At 39.5% G+C, this 18,844-nt stretch overlaps 2 protein-coding genes across 3 annotated transcripts in view; one reads left to right on the top strand and one right to left on the bottom strand.

The window, feature by feature from the left end:
* mpp7a (MAGUK p55 scaffold protein 7a) overlaps nucleotides 1-7,983 on the bottom strand; it is a 169,663-nt gene extending 161,680 nt beyond the window's left edge. Inside the window, exon 1 of the mRNA XM_084747404.1 lies at nucleotides 7,760-7,983. The gene's annotated coding sequence lies outside the window, so the exon portion shown is untranslated. The remainder of the gene's footprint in view (nucleotides 1-7,759) is intronic.
* Nucleotides 7,984-10,365: 2,382 nt separating this feature from the next.
* waca (WW domain containing adaptor with coiled-coil a) overlaps nucleotides 10,366-18,844 on the top strand; it is a 29,148-nt gene continuing 20,669 nt past the window's right edge. For both annotated transcript variants that reach the window (XM_084746900.1, XM_084746899.1), the window contains exons 1-3: nucleotides 10,366-10,614; nucleotides 10,812-10,842; nucleotides 12,342-12,534. In XM_084746900.1, the coding sequence (XP_084603026.1) occupies nucleotides 10,574-10,614; nucleotides 10,812-10,842; nucleotides 12,342-12,534 (265 nt within the window). In that variant the 5' untranslated portion in view covers nucleotides 10,366-10,573. The remainder of the gene's footprint in view (nucleotides 10,615-10,811; nucleotides 10,843-12,341; nucleotides 12,535-18,844) is intronic.

Here is an 18,844-nt window from a genome sequence, read left to right as displayed (position 1 = left end):
TGCTAACGTTGACTCAATATTGCCCTGATACTTGCACTTGCATCTACAAGAGGTTCCAATATTTGGCACTGATTGATTTAATGTGAATCAGTACTTGGTAGAATAAACTTCATTTGTTTTGGTTCTCCTAAAAGTGCCAGTTGAGAACCCAATCCTGTCTTCTACCAGTCATCAAATTAATGGTTGTACTGCAGCCATGTGGTGGAATAGATATCTTTAGTGGCACCAGGCGATGAAACACTGTTTAATTGAATGCAGCCATCCCTGAGTAAATGTGGGTAAATAACATTACATGTTACAAAGAGAAAGTAATCAGAGGGGTACGCAGCTCTGGACCATCTGTCCTTTCTCTCCTTATTGCATGTGATATCAATCATTACATTACTGCAGCTAGGATGCCAAGAAGTCATGTGGTGAAAGTAGAGTTCTGAGTACAAGGCAGCAGAGGAAAGGAGCAGGCCGCTTATTTAGTTCACACAAGCAAAACAACATCTAACATGAGGTTCAATTCCTCTCCCATCATGTTTCTTTTAATGTAGCCTCACCCTCTAGAACCTGTGACCAAATTACAAATAAAATTGACATTAGACTTCTAAGAAATTGTGAGAGAAAAAGTTATATTATCTGCCATTTGATATGAGCAAAATGTTTCACTGCAACAAGCAAGAGCAGATGGTGGTGACATCAGCTTGTAATATGTGCGTTACAACATAGTTGCATTCTCATTACCCTTAGATGAATTACAGTATTGGTATCTTGTGCTGCATGGTCAAATTACTGTAGCTGTCATCTTTAGAGATCAAGGCAAGGAAGGAAAACATGTCACAGGACCGGGATATGGTAACCAAGCTCCCCATGCACTCCAAATATCAACACAGGCTACATCAATATTGCAGCTTCATGGTCCATTAATATTGCGGTGTGACATAGATCCTCTTGTGCTGATGGTGCAAACTTGGAGCTGTGAGGTCCAGTGGAAAATATGGCAAGTAATACCTAATGTTAAAATTTATTGCACTTGTTTGAATGCTTGACATTAATTCAGAGAAGTACTTAAGTCTACAATGCTAACTACAACTACACAAATTGTCTGCGGTTGCTGTGATTTACTGGACAGAGCCACAAACAAGTACACACTTTGGCCTATTTTGGTTCTGTTCACTCAAGCTATGTTGAATTATTCACAGGGCTGCCATAAGGGGAATAGGCGTAGTAATGCTAGGCAGGGGCCATGCATGGAAAACCCTCATAAATAAAACAACATTTGACAAATAAGCTTGACGTCAGTCAAGTGAACCCACTGCCTGGCTATGTAAGGCTATAGCCTTCACTGACAACTGACAAATTGGTTACAAGCTGTCACAGACCTACAGTGTGACTCCACTGGATTGTACAACAATTTGAAAAGAACTGTTTTAGCATGAAACAATGGACTTACAAAAACCTACTAAAAACTAATTTGACAGATTATGATCAGGGCATTTTGTGTGCTATTCCCACAGCTATAGCTTGTGGTAGTTCCTGTTAGCCCAAGGCTTTAAATGCTGGCCATAGTGTTAGGCTACAGCTGAATAAGAAGACCACTGTACTTTGCAACTGGAGCTTTGCACTTCTTAATAGTGTATGCCTTAAAACAGGAATGAAACAGTGTCCCATAACAAAACACCACACTTTCCAACCACTCATGTCTAGGCCTATATACAGTAACACATTATAGCTTAACCTTCTCCCTGAGGGTTCAGAGTCTGACTTGTTTTCCCACACACAGTACTTTTATTAATGCTACCGGCGTTACCTCAGCCTCTCTGCTTTCTCCATCAAAAGACAGTCCGCAATGAGTCAGGAGGGCAACATGCTTGCACGGTGAGCGCAGCAATGGAGCTGGACTCTACTGAAGCCAACACAGGTGTCTGATGGCTGGCATCTGCTGGGTGGGCTCATTCCTGCGCAGCAGCGCAGAGGCTTAGGGGTTGCTGGGAGAAACCCTACACCTCTGTAGGCCAGGCAGGGGCAAAACAACACAGCATCACTACTGGTGATGCTCGTCAACTGTGACCCTGCCAGACCCCTGCCAAGTACGTCACTTTAATCTCTCCGTCTGGGATCAGCAGAGCGGCAGGAGGCTCCCAAGTCCACTGCGGCCTCGTAACGGAGATTAGTGATACCATGGAGGAAGATGGTGATTATGCATGGACAGCAGGATGGATGACTAAATAGATGGGATGAATGGAATAAGGGGGAAATAGGTGGTTGGTTGAGTAAAAGAATGAATGAAAGAACAGTTACATGAATGGAAGGGCGAATGGGTGAAAAGATACATGCATCAATGTGGATATGGATTGTTAGATGGACATACAGATGTCCTGTCCTCTCTATGTGCTGCTAATTTAAACAGAACCATGGTGCTCAGTTCCTCAGATAGTGACAAGCCAAGGCAGATCTCTCTCTCAAGATGGACTCTTCTATCAACAACAGATTTGTTCCTCTAGTTCCTGGAAATTTGCTTTGGTAATTTTATCATTGTTTAGCCATCAATTTAACAACATGGACCGCAACAGCCTGCCCGAGTGTAATCATGGAAAAATATGACATTTAAGATTCAGACAAGTATATCCAGTATAAAAATGTTTTGATCAGTCTGGTTACAGACTTTATATAACTGGATTAAGCTACGGCAACAACATACTTGTATTCATATTTCATATGATGCCAAGTTTAGCAATGGCTGGTAGTAAAGTAGGTTCACCTCAAAATGTCAGGAGGCAGCGCTCAGAGACCTGAGCTGAGAATTCACTCAACGCCTGATGAAGACGGTCTCTGGCTCTTCCTCTGCTGGAACACATTCACTGTTAAGAGGGGCCAAAACTGACTACCTCTCTCTACATTCTCAGGCTGCTTTAGTTTTGCTTCACTTCAACACCTGAATGACTGCATTCTTGCAAGAACAGAAATGTCAAATTGTTGTAATAGGGTGTCTACATGTGTCAACAAGTTAAATGTCAGACTTTAAGACATTTTCATGCCAACTTTTTATCAAAGCTAAGGCCAATTTTGTAATAAAACTAAACATCAAATGTGAAAATGAAAGCGTACTATTTTAATACATTGTCACATCAAAATTGCAAGTAAAGCAAAATGACACTAACTGTTTGAGTTAGAGAATATTTGTCTAAATATGTTAATTGTTGTGGAAAAAAAAGATTTGGCCTTAATGATATAAATCATTACATCTGTCTTACAGCCAGACTCTGAAATGAATTTTAGACCATCCTTCCCACATTCAATAAATGAATATTTAAGTCCTTCCCTTACAGAACTTAAGGCTACATAACCGCTAACTCCTGTGGCAATTCTGTGTAATAAAGGGAGTTACAATGAGAAGAGCTGTTGCTTACTGCTTGTCCATAGACCCCCAATTGGAATTCATTTAATTCCAAACGATGCATAGGGATGTTTTAGGGACCGGGTAAGAAGAAAATGTGAGTGAAACAAAGGATGAGGTTTAAAATGATGACACTTCAACCTCGGACAAGGAAATTTCCTGTGATTCTGAGTGAGCTGATAGCGATCCAAACTAATGCTAGGATTAAGAGTCTTAAACCACTGTATCCTACCCACCCTTAAGCCCCAAGAAAATAGCCTTGCTGCTGACAAGCAGTTATGGAAGCCAACTCTCAGCTTTGTCTCTGGCCATGAACAGCGCAATGGGTTGCTGACAGGTTTCTCATCAACACAAGCTGAGCTGTTGCACTGACGGGAAGCGTTTGTCTCAATCAGCAGGTTGCTCAGATGAATTCTGGGAGTCAAGCCTTGCGCACATAGCATTCTTAGTTCCCACACCTCCCTCCCCCTACTCGGTGACCCTCTACGCCAGGAACAAAACCCTGGGAATGCAAGTTATGCAGAGCTGGAGCTTGGAGACACCTGTTCAGACAACCAACACAGGGCAAAGCCTCCTACACCAGGCCTCGTCTGAGTCGCTGCATCCGACCCCACCCTGACCTCAGCTGCCTCCATATACACACTCCAGGACTGTGGGCACAAATAATCATGAAACAAGAATCTGTTTTTAATGTCCCAGGCCGGCGAGCCCAAACCATTTCCTGGTGACAAACCATCACAGCTCTTACAAACACTTTTCCCTTGTAGGATGCCTTTCATTTAAGAGTCTCAGAACACATTTACCACATAAAGCAATGTCATAATGAAGCCATCATACACTTGTCATGATGCTAAGCAACTGCCCTCATAAACAGTACAAACCAGAGGAATGAACTGTACTAAAATACAGCGTCTCCTGAGAGACACTTTTTGCCCAGCTGGTATACAGACTAAAGGCCTCCCACCTTTTTCTAGGCAAGATTTAAAAGAAGAACTAGGCTATTCCCAGCGAGAGAATGGGGGGCTGGCCAAAACTGCAGACTAACCATTGAGGTTTCAGAGTTTACACAGAGAAATGTCAGCTCTCTGGAGATTTACCCTCAGTGGCTTTCAAATACAAGTAAAAGAAGGTCATCTTCTTACTGTCCTTCTCTTTTTCTCAAAACCAGGCCACCATAACACTGATGGGGAGCCCAGCAAAAACAACGTTCTCTGACATGATGCAGACATTGTACATTGGCAATGAAGTGAGCAGTGACGTTTCAAATAAATTTAGGTATCAACACTATTAGGCACTAGTCTAAAATGACCATACCGAAAGCAATATGCCGTTCAGTTAATGTAGCTCTGCAGCTTCTTGGTAGGGATGTCCCGATTCAACTTTTTCACTTCCGATACGATGCCGATATTGCAGCCTTGAGTATTGGCCGATACCGATATCGATCCGATACGATATCAGCACAAATCATACATACTTTTATTACTTATTTTGTAGAACAATAGTCAGCAACCAGAGTCACCTATGGATAGAAGTGCTGGAGCGGAAAATGGACTGCTTATCGGAGCGCTTATATCGGAGATTTTAGATGCAGTCCGATAAAATCCGATACTCATTTTTTGGCTGATATCGGACCGATATCCGATATCAATATCGGATCAGAACACCCCTACTTCTTGGGTGTTTAATTTTACCTGAAAAGATTCTCATCTGACCTTACACAAGCCAGTTAAAGAGACTGTTTACCTCAAATATCTATTTTACCTCTTTTCTGTCTTTATCATTTAAATTGTTTGGGTGCGAGTTTCCAAATTTTTAAGATATTAGCTGTGAAAAGAGATGGCACTCAGCTTGTGGTGGTCAAAGCACCAAAAAGACAAAAAAAAAAAACTCAACATATCAGTATCTCTTTCCAGGACTCATGACCCAATTACTCTAGAAAATCCATACACCTTGTTGTGAGCAGTTTCATGTAGGAACTATTTTCTTTCTACCAAACTATACCTGCTAATCGTATCACCATGCAGAAGGTAGTGTGTAATGTTAACAACACTGAGTTAGCTGCCATGGTGAAACACTTGGCCCAAAAGACCTTTATTTCCTAAGCTTAAATTACACTTTGGTAAAATGCCACTTTGCATGTACCACAATATCTCGATAGAGTGTTTTTGAGAATCAATGCAGCGTCTCAACCACAATATTATGATACTCAAGTGTATCAATATCTTCTTCCACCCCTATACAAGTTAGCGGAAGGCTAAACCGGACGTTAACCTCTCAGTCAAAGGACGTCTCCACTGAGCTTGCCCAATGGGCCACACAACGTGAAAGCATATGAGGCAGGTCATACATGAAGTTGGTTTCATGCACCACTGAGCAGCTCTCACAGGAGTGAACAGAGGTCCGCCTGCAATGCTACATCCAATTCTCCTTAGTACAGCCAAATTTGGTGGGAGTAGTTTACTAGAAAGAACATAGTTCATGAACTACATGAAACTATTCGCAACAATGTCTGTGGATTATCATGAGTAAATGAATCATGATTTCCTGAAAGAGACATTGCTGTTGAGTTTTTCATATGTATTTGTTTGGTGCTTTGAGCCCCACAGGCCTAGTGCATGCTTGTTCCATTAGCTATATTCAACAGAAGGCAGACATCTCTACAGCTGATAACCACTCACACCTTAATAAACTAGATGGTTAAATAGCACTACAGGTAAGAGGAAAAACTGTATAGTTGATTGAACTGGCCCTTTAACATCTGAATGAACTTTTTTTTCCAGCAAGTACTGCATTTCTGCTGAATGATGGCATGTGTGCATTCAAGAAATATGCAGACTCTGTGGAGAGGAACAAATGACTCTATGGAATGCAAAATAATGACATTTCCACTTTCAAGAAATTACTACTGATGTCTTGGATCTCTCTGAATATTTACCACATCAATAAATGGATGACATTACGGGTTTTGAGAGGCATTTTCATGTTAAAGTAAAGATACACATCGTGTATGAAGGACTCATTCATGTCATGTCATACCCTTAAGCAATAACGATTATGAAAGAATGGTGCAATACAAAACACATGGTGTCCTGTATCATTTGACTTAAAGTATAACATGCAAATGTAAAGTATGCAGAACAAATATCTGAGTAGGGATGTAATGAGAGCTGGCAATACAAGTGCTGAGTCTCCCAGCGGGCAGCCAGCTAGCTCAGAGGCTTGGCGCTGTCAGCCAGTGACAAGCTCCGTGTCACCACACTTGACTTTGCAGGGCACAAGGGTTATGTATTCCCTCAGGCCAGGCTACACGGCACTGACTGTACTTCCTAGGGAGTAGGAACTCTACACGTATAGGGTGTGGGCGTGTGTGTGTTTTGTGGAAGTTGTGGGTTGTGTCACGAGGAAATTTTGTCATCATGGTTTGTGTACCGTATATGTCAGCATACCTAGAATATTATTTCCATATGTTCTGTAGGCTTGGTTGTACAGTAATAAGAGGTTCTACTGTGGCTTTTGTACTTGTTACTGATACTATTACTACAGCAGCTTATTATTATGAGCATTGCGTTAACCTGGCATTAAAGCTACGTGCACTTCCCCACGGAAATACTCCACCAGAGAAGATGTCAGGGAAAATTTCATTGAAACAAACAGCACTAACAGGTCATATGTTTTTTTTAATAATTGCACATTTGGGTGAGCATACTTTATAAGCCAGACCACAGGGTTATTTGTTTATGTTAAGTAAAAAAACATTGTAGCATGTAGGTGTCCACAAAGTTACTTTTGTATTATGCACCTATTGTTGTTTGTGTAAAGTATGTTATTTTATTTTGTTTTCTAGGCCAAGCTATGCGGTAATAACAGGTTCTACTCCAGCTTTTGTACTTGTTACTGATACTATTACTGTAAGAGCTTACCATTGTAATTACGAGGCAGTGTGCTGGTCCTACACTAAGGCTGCATTCGCTTTCCCACGGAAATATTCCAGAAGAAAATATGTCAGGTGAAGTTTCATTAAAATAAATAGCACGAAAAGGTGTTGTCTATGGTATGTTCTAAAAACGGTTTTAGCATGAATACTAATGGCTGAGGTTACTATTATATCATGCACCTAGCTAACTCACAGGTTATCATCGGCAGAAGTTCGTTGTTAGGTGACCTCATAGCTCCTGAGTACCACACAAACCAACTCTAGTAATATTGCTCTGTGATTATGTTGTATTACAGCTGTATTCTCTGTATTCTCCATAAAACAATAAGGGCATTTTCGACAATTTTTATTTCGACAATTCCAACTGAAACTGCCTTTATGTTTTCAATTGTGTAGATAAGTTTTTACTAGGTTTTATACAATATGTTGGTATCGTTACTCACTTTGCATCGGAGGTCGGGGTTGAATGGTTTCTCGCTGCTCACAGTACACTCCAATGGTTCCTTCGAGCGCAAAACTTGTTGTTGTTTTATTTCCCTGTTTATAAACCGTGATTTACTCCTGAAAAAACATCCTTAAACTCATGCCCGCTGTGTGTCTGTCCACTGAACCTTTCAAAATGTTTCACCGCCTCGGCTGCTCTGACACTCTCCAAGACACACGCACCGCCCCGTCAAGGCGCTGACTTGGAAACGGTTTGTTTATTTAGACACATACGTTAGCGGACGGATAACTGACAACACGAAGCTGTTCTGAGATCTGTGCCTTACAAGGCTTTCACCCAGAGTCCGCCCAGTCTGTCCACTCATTGGTCAATATTACAATAAAGGCGGGCTCAGTAGTACAGTCCTGTATTTTTATTGGCAGGTGGTGATGTCAATTATCAGCTAATTCCTAATTCGCTACTCGCCCTTAAGAGAAAGCAAAACAATCGCATTTCGACTGCGTAATTCTTTAAGAAATTATGTTTATAGACATTTCTAGGAGGATGCAATTTACAAGACAAAAAGTGTGATGATTGTGAGTCGCTATTTTAATGTAAAAGAAGGCTATTTGCCTTAAACCATTACAAGTCAGGATAGTCAATTCCAGCATTAAATACAAGGTGCTGATTAATTTATTGATCAGTTTGCAGCACAGTGTTGTATAATGAGTTGATAATTGTAGCTCCCCTCATGATACTCACAAAAAATATGCAATAATTATGTAAAGCAAATGTGGGGATAAATAAGTAGAAAAATATATAATAAATACCAAAGATTTATTTTTGCTTTGAGTATTTTTGATGCACCCATACACTTAATATAATTAAATGTTTTGTCTTCATGTTTTTTATGTTTTGTCAGTTTTTACACCCTGGTTCAGAGAGAAACAATATTTTAAGATGCTGTGTTTTCTAATAGTTGGAGTAAAGTTAACTTAACCTTGCCGATATTTTTGAAATTGACATTATTTTATTTTAGGAGTGGACATGTTCCGCAAGTGAGTATCCCTTAGGTGAGATTTGTTGCTTTAGTATCAGAGATATAAAAGTGGTTTGATACCTCCCCCTACAGGTCATGTTAAGGCGGAGAGCAACAAGTAGTCCAAGGCCAGAGAAGGCACTTTGTAAATGATGCGAGTTGATTCTGCCTACAAATAAATAAATAACCGTGAGAATTCCCACACTCAGCGACTTTATTTACATGCAACAGATAATTTGCCACCTGAAGACTCAAAACATTTTACCATATCATCATTATTATTATTATTATTATTATTATTATTATTAAAACAGCGCATAAAGATTTTATGTGTGTGAGTGTCTGTCTGTCGGACTGTGTGACCAAGTTCGAGAAATCTGCTAACAACAATAGGAGCACCCCCTTTTGTGCCCCCTTGTCCCCACATTAAAGTGCACTGTGTGCCAAAACGCTGAACCACAGCTTCTTTTGTCCTCAGCCTGGGATATGATGTGGGATATATTGTCTGGGAACAATGGAGCCCTGCAGCAGCCCTGTTCTGACAGACACTCACTCTGAACCATCACTACAACCTGATCAAAGCCACAAAATTTGAAGAGAGTAGACTGATCTACATGCACAAACTGTCTTTACTCATGATTCATAACTCATAACTCACAATTAACTTTTTTCACCTAAAATCAGTTAATATAAAATCAAATGTTTAAAATAAAAGCTGACCTCAATGTGACAATGGGAAATTGTGCCCTCATGAAAATGACAGTAATCATGATCTAATTTTAGTGGATCTAATTAAAAAGTTATCATAGCAAAACTCAAAATCCCTCGAGGAATAAGTCTTTATAGGGATTTATTGTTGAGGTAATTTCTACGTAAACCTTGCTTGCGATGTCACAGTACAACCACTAGATGTCAGAAGAGAACAAGTCACTGCTCAATACAGACCTGCAATGACCTATAAAACAGTATCTACAGCCCTCGGCTGCCAATGGACTACCTGAATAAAGGATTCCAATAGTTAAAAAGTCATTTGTCGATGGAAAATGACAATTTATCCAACGCAACAGCACAAACAAAGGTGATTACAACAAGTTGTTGAGACTGCTCGATTCCAGCTAGTGTGTGTCCCGGATGTTGCCATCGGAAGGGGGAGGTGGAGAATGGGGGTTGCAGTCAAGGTTGCCATGTCTGTACAACACCCACATTTATCTATCGTATTTGATGGCTATTTCTGAAATACTCAAATTCATGGAAGCACAATTGGCAAAATTATAATCCCGACACCTGAAGATACGTTAGTTTTTGACCATATATTCCTCTTAAATGTATATGTTAAACACACAGGGCGTATTTAGTAAATTTGCTAATTTGTTAACGTAAATAGTGGTTAACTGAAATTAAAAAAATATATACTTGCCTACAGTATATAACGTCAAACCAACGACCAACAGCACTTAGTGTTGTTTACACGTTATAATAAAATTACATGGCACTTTTTCTCAGATACCATTGACTTATTAAGGCTTTTCCATACTGGTGGATGTCTAATATCTGGCAACCTAGAGCGCAGCTCCACCGCTACGTTTTCTCGGCAGATAGAGACACGGCTGTGTGTGTCTGAGTGGGAGATGGACTGAGTGAGGGCGCTCTTTCGACCAGTGCTGCCGATAGCATTGAAATACCCACAAGCTAGGTCGAAATAATTGACGATTTCAGGTCGCTGAATCAACAAGAAAAACATAGTTTCGTTATCAGTCTTTCACATCCCACTCCAAACACACTAACACGGCATTGATGGTAATGTATGCAAGGAAACAACCGAGACTCGGCGATGGGTAAACATCTTTTTTTAACGTTACTTATTCAGATTTTCCTTTTCCTCGTAGCTACGCTTTGACAATCCGCCATTTTTATTGAAACCAAAATAAGTGTGTGGAAACTTGCACGTTCAGCTGTTGCAGCACTTTGAACTATTTCTCACCACTGACATTTGAAGCTTGATATTCACAACAGTTTTCTTTTCTATTTGCAGGTGCGACCGAAGAGATTCTCAGCCCTATCAGGTACTTGTTAGCTAACCGTAGCCTGCTGCTAGCATGCTAGCAGCAAATAAGATTAAAATGGACACTCTAGCTCAGGCTTCACGAGAGCACAACAGGCCCCAGCCAGTGCGGAAAATAACGAGAAAAGTGAATAATTTTGTCTGAAATTACGGTCTAAGCGCTGCAAATGTTTCCTAACGCAAATATTAATAGGTAAAGACGACATAGACTGAATGTATCCGTCGAATTGAGCTGTTTCGGAGAAGGCACAGGCGAGTTTTATTACAGCTCGAAGCCAATGATAGCCTGTTACCGTTAGCTTGTATGCTAGCCAGTCCGATTAGGGCCTGACCGCAATCTGTCATTTTAAGGATACAGCTAGCTAAACTCTGTAGATATCAGAGTCTTCCAATTATATACCGTAAACTAACGTGTTGACAGTTAAATTCAAAATGTATTTAATAAGCCACAACGAATGCTAGTACTAGTTTGTCTGATAAATGTTATGTTTACTTCGTAATTACAGAAATGAAAATGTGTCAGTATCCATAAACACATTATTACAAGAAAGAAACTACTAAACAGGCTACTACCATAGCTAATGTGTCTACTTACTAATGTACTAGCAAGATTTGTCAGAGATAAATTTGGTGTTTTCGAATCATGAAAAATTTGTTTCATGAATGGAGATGAGCTCTGCAAACTAATTCCTGAAATATTAAAGCTTTAATACATGAAGGAATAGTTCACCTATAAATGAAAGTTCAGTCATTATCTACTCACCCTAATGCCGACTTAAGGTTGGGTTTAGTTGTTTACTCCACCAAACAATGTTGGGAGTTTCACAGGAAAATGGCATTGCAGAATCTTCCAAACAATGTAGTTGAATGGTGACCAGTTTTCAAACCAAGAAAAAACACAAAATACCTTCATATTGCTGATCCGGTGTAAACCGAGTCTCCTAAAGCCCTGGCATGATGATGGCATGCACATCATCACTCCACACACACACAGTTCAGACGGTGTTCATGTGAATGTGGCTTCAAGTTTAGGATCTACAGCCAAGATTTAGGCTAAAAACACGGTGTAGATGATGTTTTACAAGTCAACTTAGCATGTTGGGGCTTCAGGACACTTGGATTACAACAGACACTCAGTATGAAGGCATTTTATATTTGTTTTTCCAGATTTCTTATGTTTGAAAACTGTTCACCATTCACTTCGATTGTTTGGGAGTTTCTGCAACGCTCTTTTCCTGTGAAACTCCAGCAGTGTTTTGAGGAGTAAAAACTAAACCCAACCTTAAATCGGCATGAGGGTGAGTAGATAATGACTGATTTTTTTGTTTCTGGGTGAACTGTCCCTATAACTTCTCTGACATTGTAGTTGTTGACTTTTGATCAGCCAAATGTGGTGTTTAATAGTATTTCGAGAGCCCTGATGATCATAATAAAATGATGAAATCATTGTTGCCAAAAAATAATAGATTGTAGTGAGGTATTTCTGATTTGTGCTTGCAGACTCTCAAATACTCATCCAAGAGCCATCCAGGAGGGGACCACAGACATGAAAAGATGCGAGACTCCTCAGATGTCACTCCTCCCTGCAAAATGCTCAGGAGGTCTGACAGCCCTGAAAACAAACACATCGACAGCACGGGGCACAGCAGAGCAAAGGCTGTCCACACACACAGGGCCCGAGACAGGGATGGAGGTGAGACACTGGTTATTGAGAATAGAACAGGTTTATATTAAAAACAAATTACTTACGTTAATGGCTGCAGCTAATGCTGTTATGTAAGCCTGTAAACTTTAACACAGACTCTGTTTTGTTTTGTTTTTCAATCGTAAGACATAAGTACAGCCTCTTTGTGTATTTCTATGAAGAAGTTGTTGGTATTCCAGCTGTTGTAGTTTTGGATCAAACAAGCATAAGATGGGTGCATTGATTAACTTTAGAAGCAACCAATCAAATTTCTATTTAGTCCAGAAGCATTTTATTTTAACCAGCTGAGTAATCCTCAGATGTTTGTAGTCGGTTTAACATTGTGGTTTCTGTAATTTCACCACAAACCTAGATGGTTTGTAAATGTACTTGAATTCTAATCCAGTGGAGTGAATAGTAACACACACTGGCCAAGAATTCTGGATTTGAGGGAATTTTCTAGTGAGGGGGAATGTGTCTTTTTGCCTTGTTTATGGTTTATATCTGAATCTGTTGAGTAGTAGACCAGTTTCACTGACAGTTGTCAAAGTATTTTTATTTAATGTTTTTGTTGGAAGATTGAAAAGTTGTTTTTCAGTGATGGAAAGGGTAAACACGTATTTTGGTTTGGACTGTTTAAAATCGAGTTGTAGAGTTAATTTTGTATTGTGCGTTTTCTTTTCCAAATAACAAACATAAGGAAACAAAACAGTAGTCCATTTTGGAAAATGTAACTTGCAATGAAGCAGCTTAATCCATGCAGGCAGTATAGTTCTGGTGTGTGAGAAATCTTTGCTGTGATGTTTAGCTTCATGTTAGTTAAAGTACTTTGCTGTTGCTAGAGTTGAGTTTGCACTAGAGCTGCAGTGATTAGTCAATTCATCAATAAGACAATCGATAGAAAATTAGTTTCCAACTATTTTGATAATTGTTTTAGTCAGTTTTTCAAGCAAATATGTCAAACATTTGCTGCCTTTCTTCATCATTTATGATAGTAAATGAAGAGTCTTGGGACTGTTGGTTGGCAATTTGATGATGTCTGGGACATTATGATGAGAATTTTTCACAAGTTTTTAGGAGTTTGAACAAAGCATTGAAAAATAATTTAGTCATGTCAATAATCAGATTAATCAATAATTAAAATAATGGTTATTTGCAACCTTAGCTTGCAGTTTGTTTTGTTGTTTTCAAAGTGATATATTGATGAAGAATTTATAGGACTGATGTTGAACTGCAGCAGTCACTGTTCTTTGTGCATCATCTTTGTCTGCATACAACGTTACTGCAAAGCACCTGAGATTATACAGTATTACATTGTTTACCTTGCTGACAGAGAGGCCAGGTAGAGATGTTGCCAGTAGGGTGGGTTAGTTTTTAGATAGAGATGAAAATATGAGGAACAAAAATAAAGTTAGTGCAAGTTGTGTGCAGATTTTAGGAGAATAAGAGTCTTACATTTTATTTTGAGATATTTCAGATTTAACTGGTGTTCAAGAGTTCTGACAGTGATGAACAACAAAGCAAGAGCTTTCATTATTTCAGCGGTCTTTTGCTATTATGTGTTGCCAGTAAGGAGTAGACTTTAGCCATTTACCCTTGAACTGAGTGTGTTTTGGCTTAGACAACATCAAACTGAGTTTCTTTTAGGCCATTTCAGGCACGATGCAAATTGAGCTGCACTGGCTGCTGGGTTCAGCGCAAGCTTACGTCCAAAAGTCCACCAGGCGGTGGTTCGTCAAGCTGCACACAGCAACAAGCTGCTGTGGCATGGCACAAACCATTGAAAATAAATGGTTTGAGAGCACAGCGGTGCCTTTGTAGCATTGTCTGAAAGTCCTTTTAGTCTGCTTGACATGTCATAACATTGCAGGTCAGGTGGTTATAATAGACAAAGGGTCAGTTGTTAAAATAAAAAAAAAAAATCATGTATCAAGGTGAAAACAGCAAAATGGTCTTTTACATAATTTTGACTCTTGATGAGGACAAATAATTTACAGTCTCTCTTTACAGAAAAGCAGAATATAGGTGTAAACAATAACAATATATAGCAAAACACACAGATGTCATTGGAAGAGTCTGCCAAAGTTAACCTGAAGATTTACCATCTGATTTCGAAGTTGAGCTGAGTCAAATGTGAACAGATGATTCACTGACGCCGCTCCATGGTAGCATTGCTAATTGGAACTTTTAGTTTCCAAAGCTTGTAAAAGGGAATGGATATTAGGTTTTAAAATGAAAAAAAAAACCAAGTGTATCTTAGGCCTGCTCTAATCTGCACTTTTTTATGTGCAATATGTCGAATGACTATCTGTAATGTGAAAGGTGTTGTTTGTAGTGACTAAGGGTGTTGCAGTTCTCCAAATAAAGAACAAATAATTCTATTTGACTTTTATTGTGACAACATATTTACAGTTTGAAATTCTTCTTTAACAAATTGCTCTATATATTATCAGCATGCATTATAACGGCTGGTAAGAAATGCTGTGTTGTCTTTCAAGTGTTTTGTTCTCTGCAAGCAGGCAGGGGTGAAGAGGAAGAAAAAAACTAGTGCTAGAATTGATGATTCTCCCTGTGATTTTGATCATTGAAGTTGAAAGCTCATTTTAATTTTTCGATTTCAATTTTGAAATTGTAACACACCTTGTTGTGAGAAACCTACAGAGAATTATCACCTCTGCAGTCTCCCTCACCTCTGCACAGTATTTTTGCATCATCCAGCTCATTGTTATGGTTTTCTGATTCACAGCCTTGCTGTTTGGGTCAGCCCATCCAAGTTTCTAGTGACATCAGGCTGCTATTTTGCTCTGATAAACCCATTTTACACTTCATGCTATTTAGCAGATGAAGACTTGACTTATTCCTCTAGGCTAATATCTCTCAGGGCTTGGTGAAGACCAAAACAGAGCTAAAACAAGTCAATATTTGACTTGCATTTATCGTGTGGCCAGAACCCCCAAACACCAAATAAAAGCTAATGTAGCCCTGTGTTTGTTAGATGCATAAACACACACAGCAGTCATAAGAACTTTAAGAAGCTATCATTTGTCCTTTTTTTTTGTGATATTGAGCTTGTCAAGGACTCCTGCCATATTGCACCTTAAAATGATTGACTGAAAAACTGGTCTTCATGTCATACATACATGTATACATTCTAACTCAAAATGAACTGTGTCAGATAAACAGGCATAGAAATACTCAACTAGTGCATTACATATATAACGTGTGTGTGTAGAAACATTTAGCACAGGCATGTGGACATAAACCTACAAGGAGCGCAGGCTGCTTTCCCCATCACATTTGTATTCCAACTAAAGCTCTCTGCACTCTTGTCGGAAAATATAAGAATATTTCCTTGTGTATCTGCAAAAAACGCAGAACTCTAGAAACTAAAGATTAAAAGCATCCTATGTCAACAGTCTTCCGGTCAACTGGGAATCAATATAATTGGGGGTGGGTGGCACTGTTCGTGTCTGTTACATATTTAACAGATATAGAAATTTAAAGTATAGTGAAGGTTGTCTTGTTGCTGGTATGATGTTGACATGACTATCAACAGATCATTTTCAGTATTTGGGAACCGCACATGTGATGCCAAAAAAAGTAGGCAAGACGATCTCTAGATGAATCTCTGCTCCAGCTGCACCTGAGATGTTCATGATCTGTGCTGCTCACACGGGCTTTGTCGCAGCTGTAACCTTTTAAAATGTGAGCCAAAATGAAAAGCAAGAGGTTCCGTGACACACGGGCTGCTTTGTCTCCCAGTCGTGACAGTTCTATATTAAGAAATCTTCTACTTTATTTTAATGTCATAATGGCCAGTTCAAAACAGGACATGCCAAACTGGCCGTGTGGGTAGAAGGGGCATCATGGCCACACTGCTGTGCATCCACGACACTGGGTATTTGTGTGGTTAAAGCAGGGCAGGAATTATACCACGTCCAAAGTGTCTTCCATTCTATAGTGCAGTGGACCTGTATTGAAAATAGGACAATGACGTACTCTGATGTGCGTAAAGATGCCACCAGTACGTTGAAAAAATGGATGTGGGTTTTTTGTGACACATCAGACGGTACATCAATGTGCACTGTCCTTTAGAGCTGTTTCCTGTTATCAGCTCTGAACATGCTGTGTTCTGTGAGTTGTAAAAAGGATGAATCTGAAAAAGCTGTTATAAAAGCCAAACCATACAGGCTCATTAATTGGTCTGTCATTTCAACTACAGGTCAGAGTTCTTTATAGATTGTGTGCTTTCTTTGAATGACTGACTTTTAATTGCAGGCTGGGGAATGTGTAGTCCATCATAAAGCATGCCTTGTAATTTGCACCTGCAAAAATATCATCCATTGTTGCTGATGAGGATGGCTAATTTAATCATGTATTCTTCATGAATCTGCAGCAGCTGTAGTGGCATTGAAATGGTGACAGTGTGCCACAGGGGGCTGTGAAAGGGTGATTTGCAATTTATTTACTACTTGGCCTGTCTGGTTGATAGCATGACAATAGTTGGAGAATTAAATTCCAAACTTTAACTGCAGCTTCTTGCTTTTTTTCCACACATGTATGCATGATACTAGAATTACTCAAACTAGTGTCGTCTTAAAGTTGTTGGATAAAACAATAGTTTTTTGTGGAAGTGCCCTACTTCATGTGACACAGTGCATCTCTGCTAACATCAGAAGGAATTACTGCATTGTAAAATTCAAACGTTTACTCTGTCATTTGTGGTGTTATCATGACCCGTTCTATTCCAAATCCATTTATCGGATGGTAAAATACCTGGATTCTTCAAGTTCGGATGCTAATGAATCTCTTATCACTGATGTCTTCTCGCTCATTTAGTATCAGCAATGAGCAATGAAGAAAACCTTCACGTAGCAAGCCTTTCAATTTCTGTTGGCCCTGACTATCGCTTTCGCCAGTTGAAACGGAATCATCATAAAATGATCACAATGTGTCATCAGAGATCAAGGAAAGCTGTTAAGTTGAAATAATCAGCTGCAATGTCCCCTACTTGAAATTTCCATCCTGGACCCAAATAACTGTTTTGTATGTCTGTTTCACATTTATCAGAGTTCAAATTAATTTTCACTGAATGAGTTAATGTTGGGTTATGAGTTATAAACATCAATGCCTTCTACAAGATTATTAATGGTTTCTTACAGCTGTTAAATTGAGCAAAATGTTAAAGGAGTTTGTCACACAGCAAGCCAGGCAGTCACTCCAGAGTCTGTTATGTTAGAGCAGTGGGCTTTTGTTTTCAGGCTTAACTTTACATTGACAACTGACGGTTATAAACAGCTGATCAACTTAGAGTGGAGGACTTCTTGTTGCTTGTTATTGTCAACTTACGAGGTTGCATGCACCCTGTTCTTCTGCAGAGCTCATGTAGCATGTCTAGTCTCTATGTTTGAGGTGGAGGAGGCAGGTGGCCTATTATGACCTATTTCGTAAACAATCTATGGCTCCAACTTGGTAGTTGGACCACTGTACTCATTTTTGCACATACAATGGCTACATATTGCTCCTTTAAGGTGATACACGTACCCAGCAGTAGAATAATCTCTAATAGGGAACTTTTGGTGGCTGTCACTTAGATGTGCTCTCGACAAGCTGTGGTCTGTACTCAGCCATAGATTGTGAGTGATAAGACATTTTTTAACACACTCTTTAACACCACTGACTGACTGTGGCAATCTTGAGAAATGACTACACTAATTGCAGTTTCAGAAGAATCCTCAGGCTTGTGCATATATTGATACTCAATGTTACTGTACACCAACTTAATAGTTTTTAGCTTCCTGGTGGACTCTATGGAGAGAGGAATGTCATTGCAGAGCAGTTTTGGACATTATTTGAGCAGCCCCCCTTAAAGCAGTTTTCTGAAATTTAAATACTGTTTTCTACCAACAGCAGCCACTCAGAGGTGTGGTACACTTGCAAAATGCTGTTGTAATAGAAACATGTCCCAGTGACGCTATTTTAGCATCACATGTTGATGAACATTCACATCAGTGATTGAACTGCTGGGCCTGCTGTGGGTTTTGTGTGCACTGTGGTTCACTTGTGGGTCACTTACTCTGCTGTATGGGTTACCTTGTTTAAATGTAGCATAATGCTGTGTTTTTGACAGATGGCACACAGAGCAAAACATCAGAAGAAATATACCTGAAAACAGCCAGAATTGGTCTGAGTCCTGATGCATAAATTGGCTCAGGACAACTTATTTGATTTCCTGTTATTAAAAACACTCTGCTCATAGTCTTGTGCTCACAGTGATCATCTAACTCTGATATCCAGTATTTATGTAATGTAGCCACGT

This window comes from Lutjanus erythropterus, chromosome 21, assembly GCF_056507025.1.
Source record: "Lutjanus erythropterus isolate fLutEry1 chromosome 21, fLutEry1.hap2, whole genome shotgun sequence".
NCBI lineage: Eukaryota > Metazoa > Chordata > Actinopteri > Lutjaniformes > Lutjanidae > Lutjanus > Lutjanus erythropterus.
The sequence above is the reverse complement of the archived record's forward strand: the minus strand, read 5'-3'. Positions and strand labels throughout refer to the sequence as shown.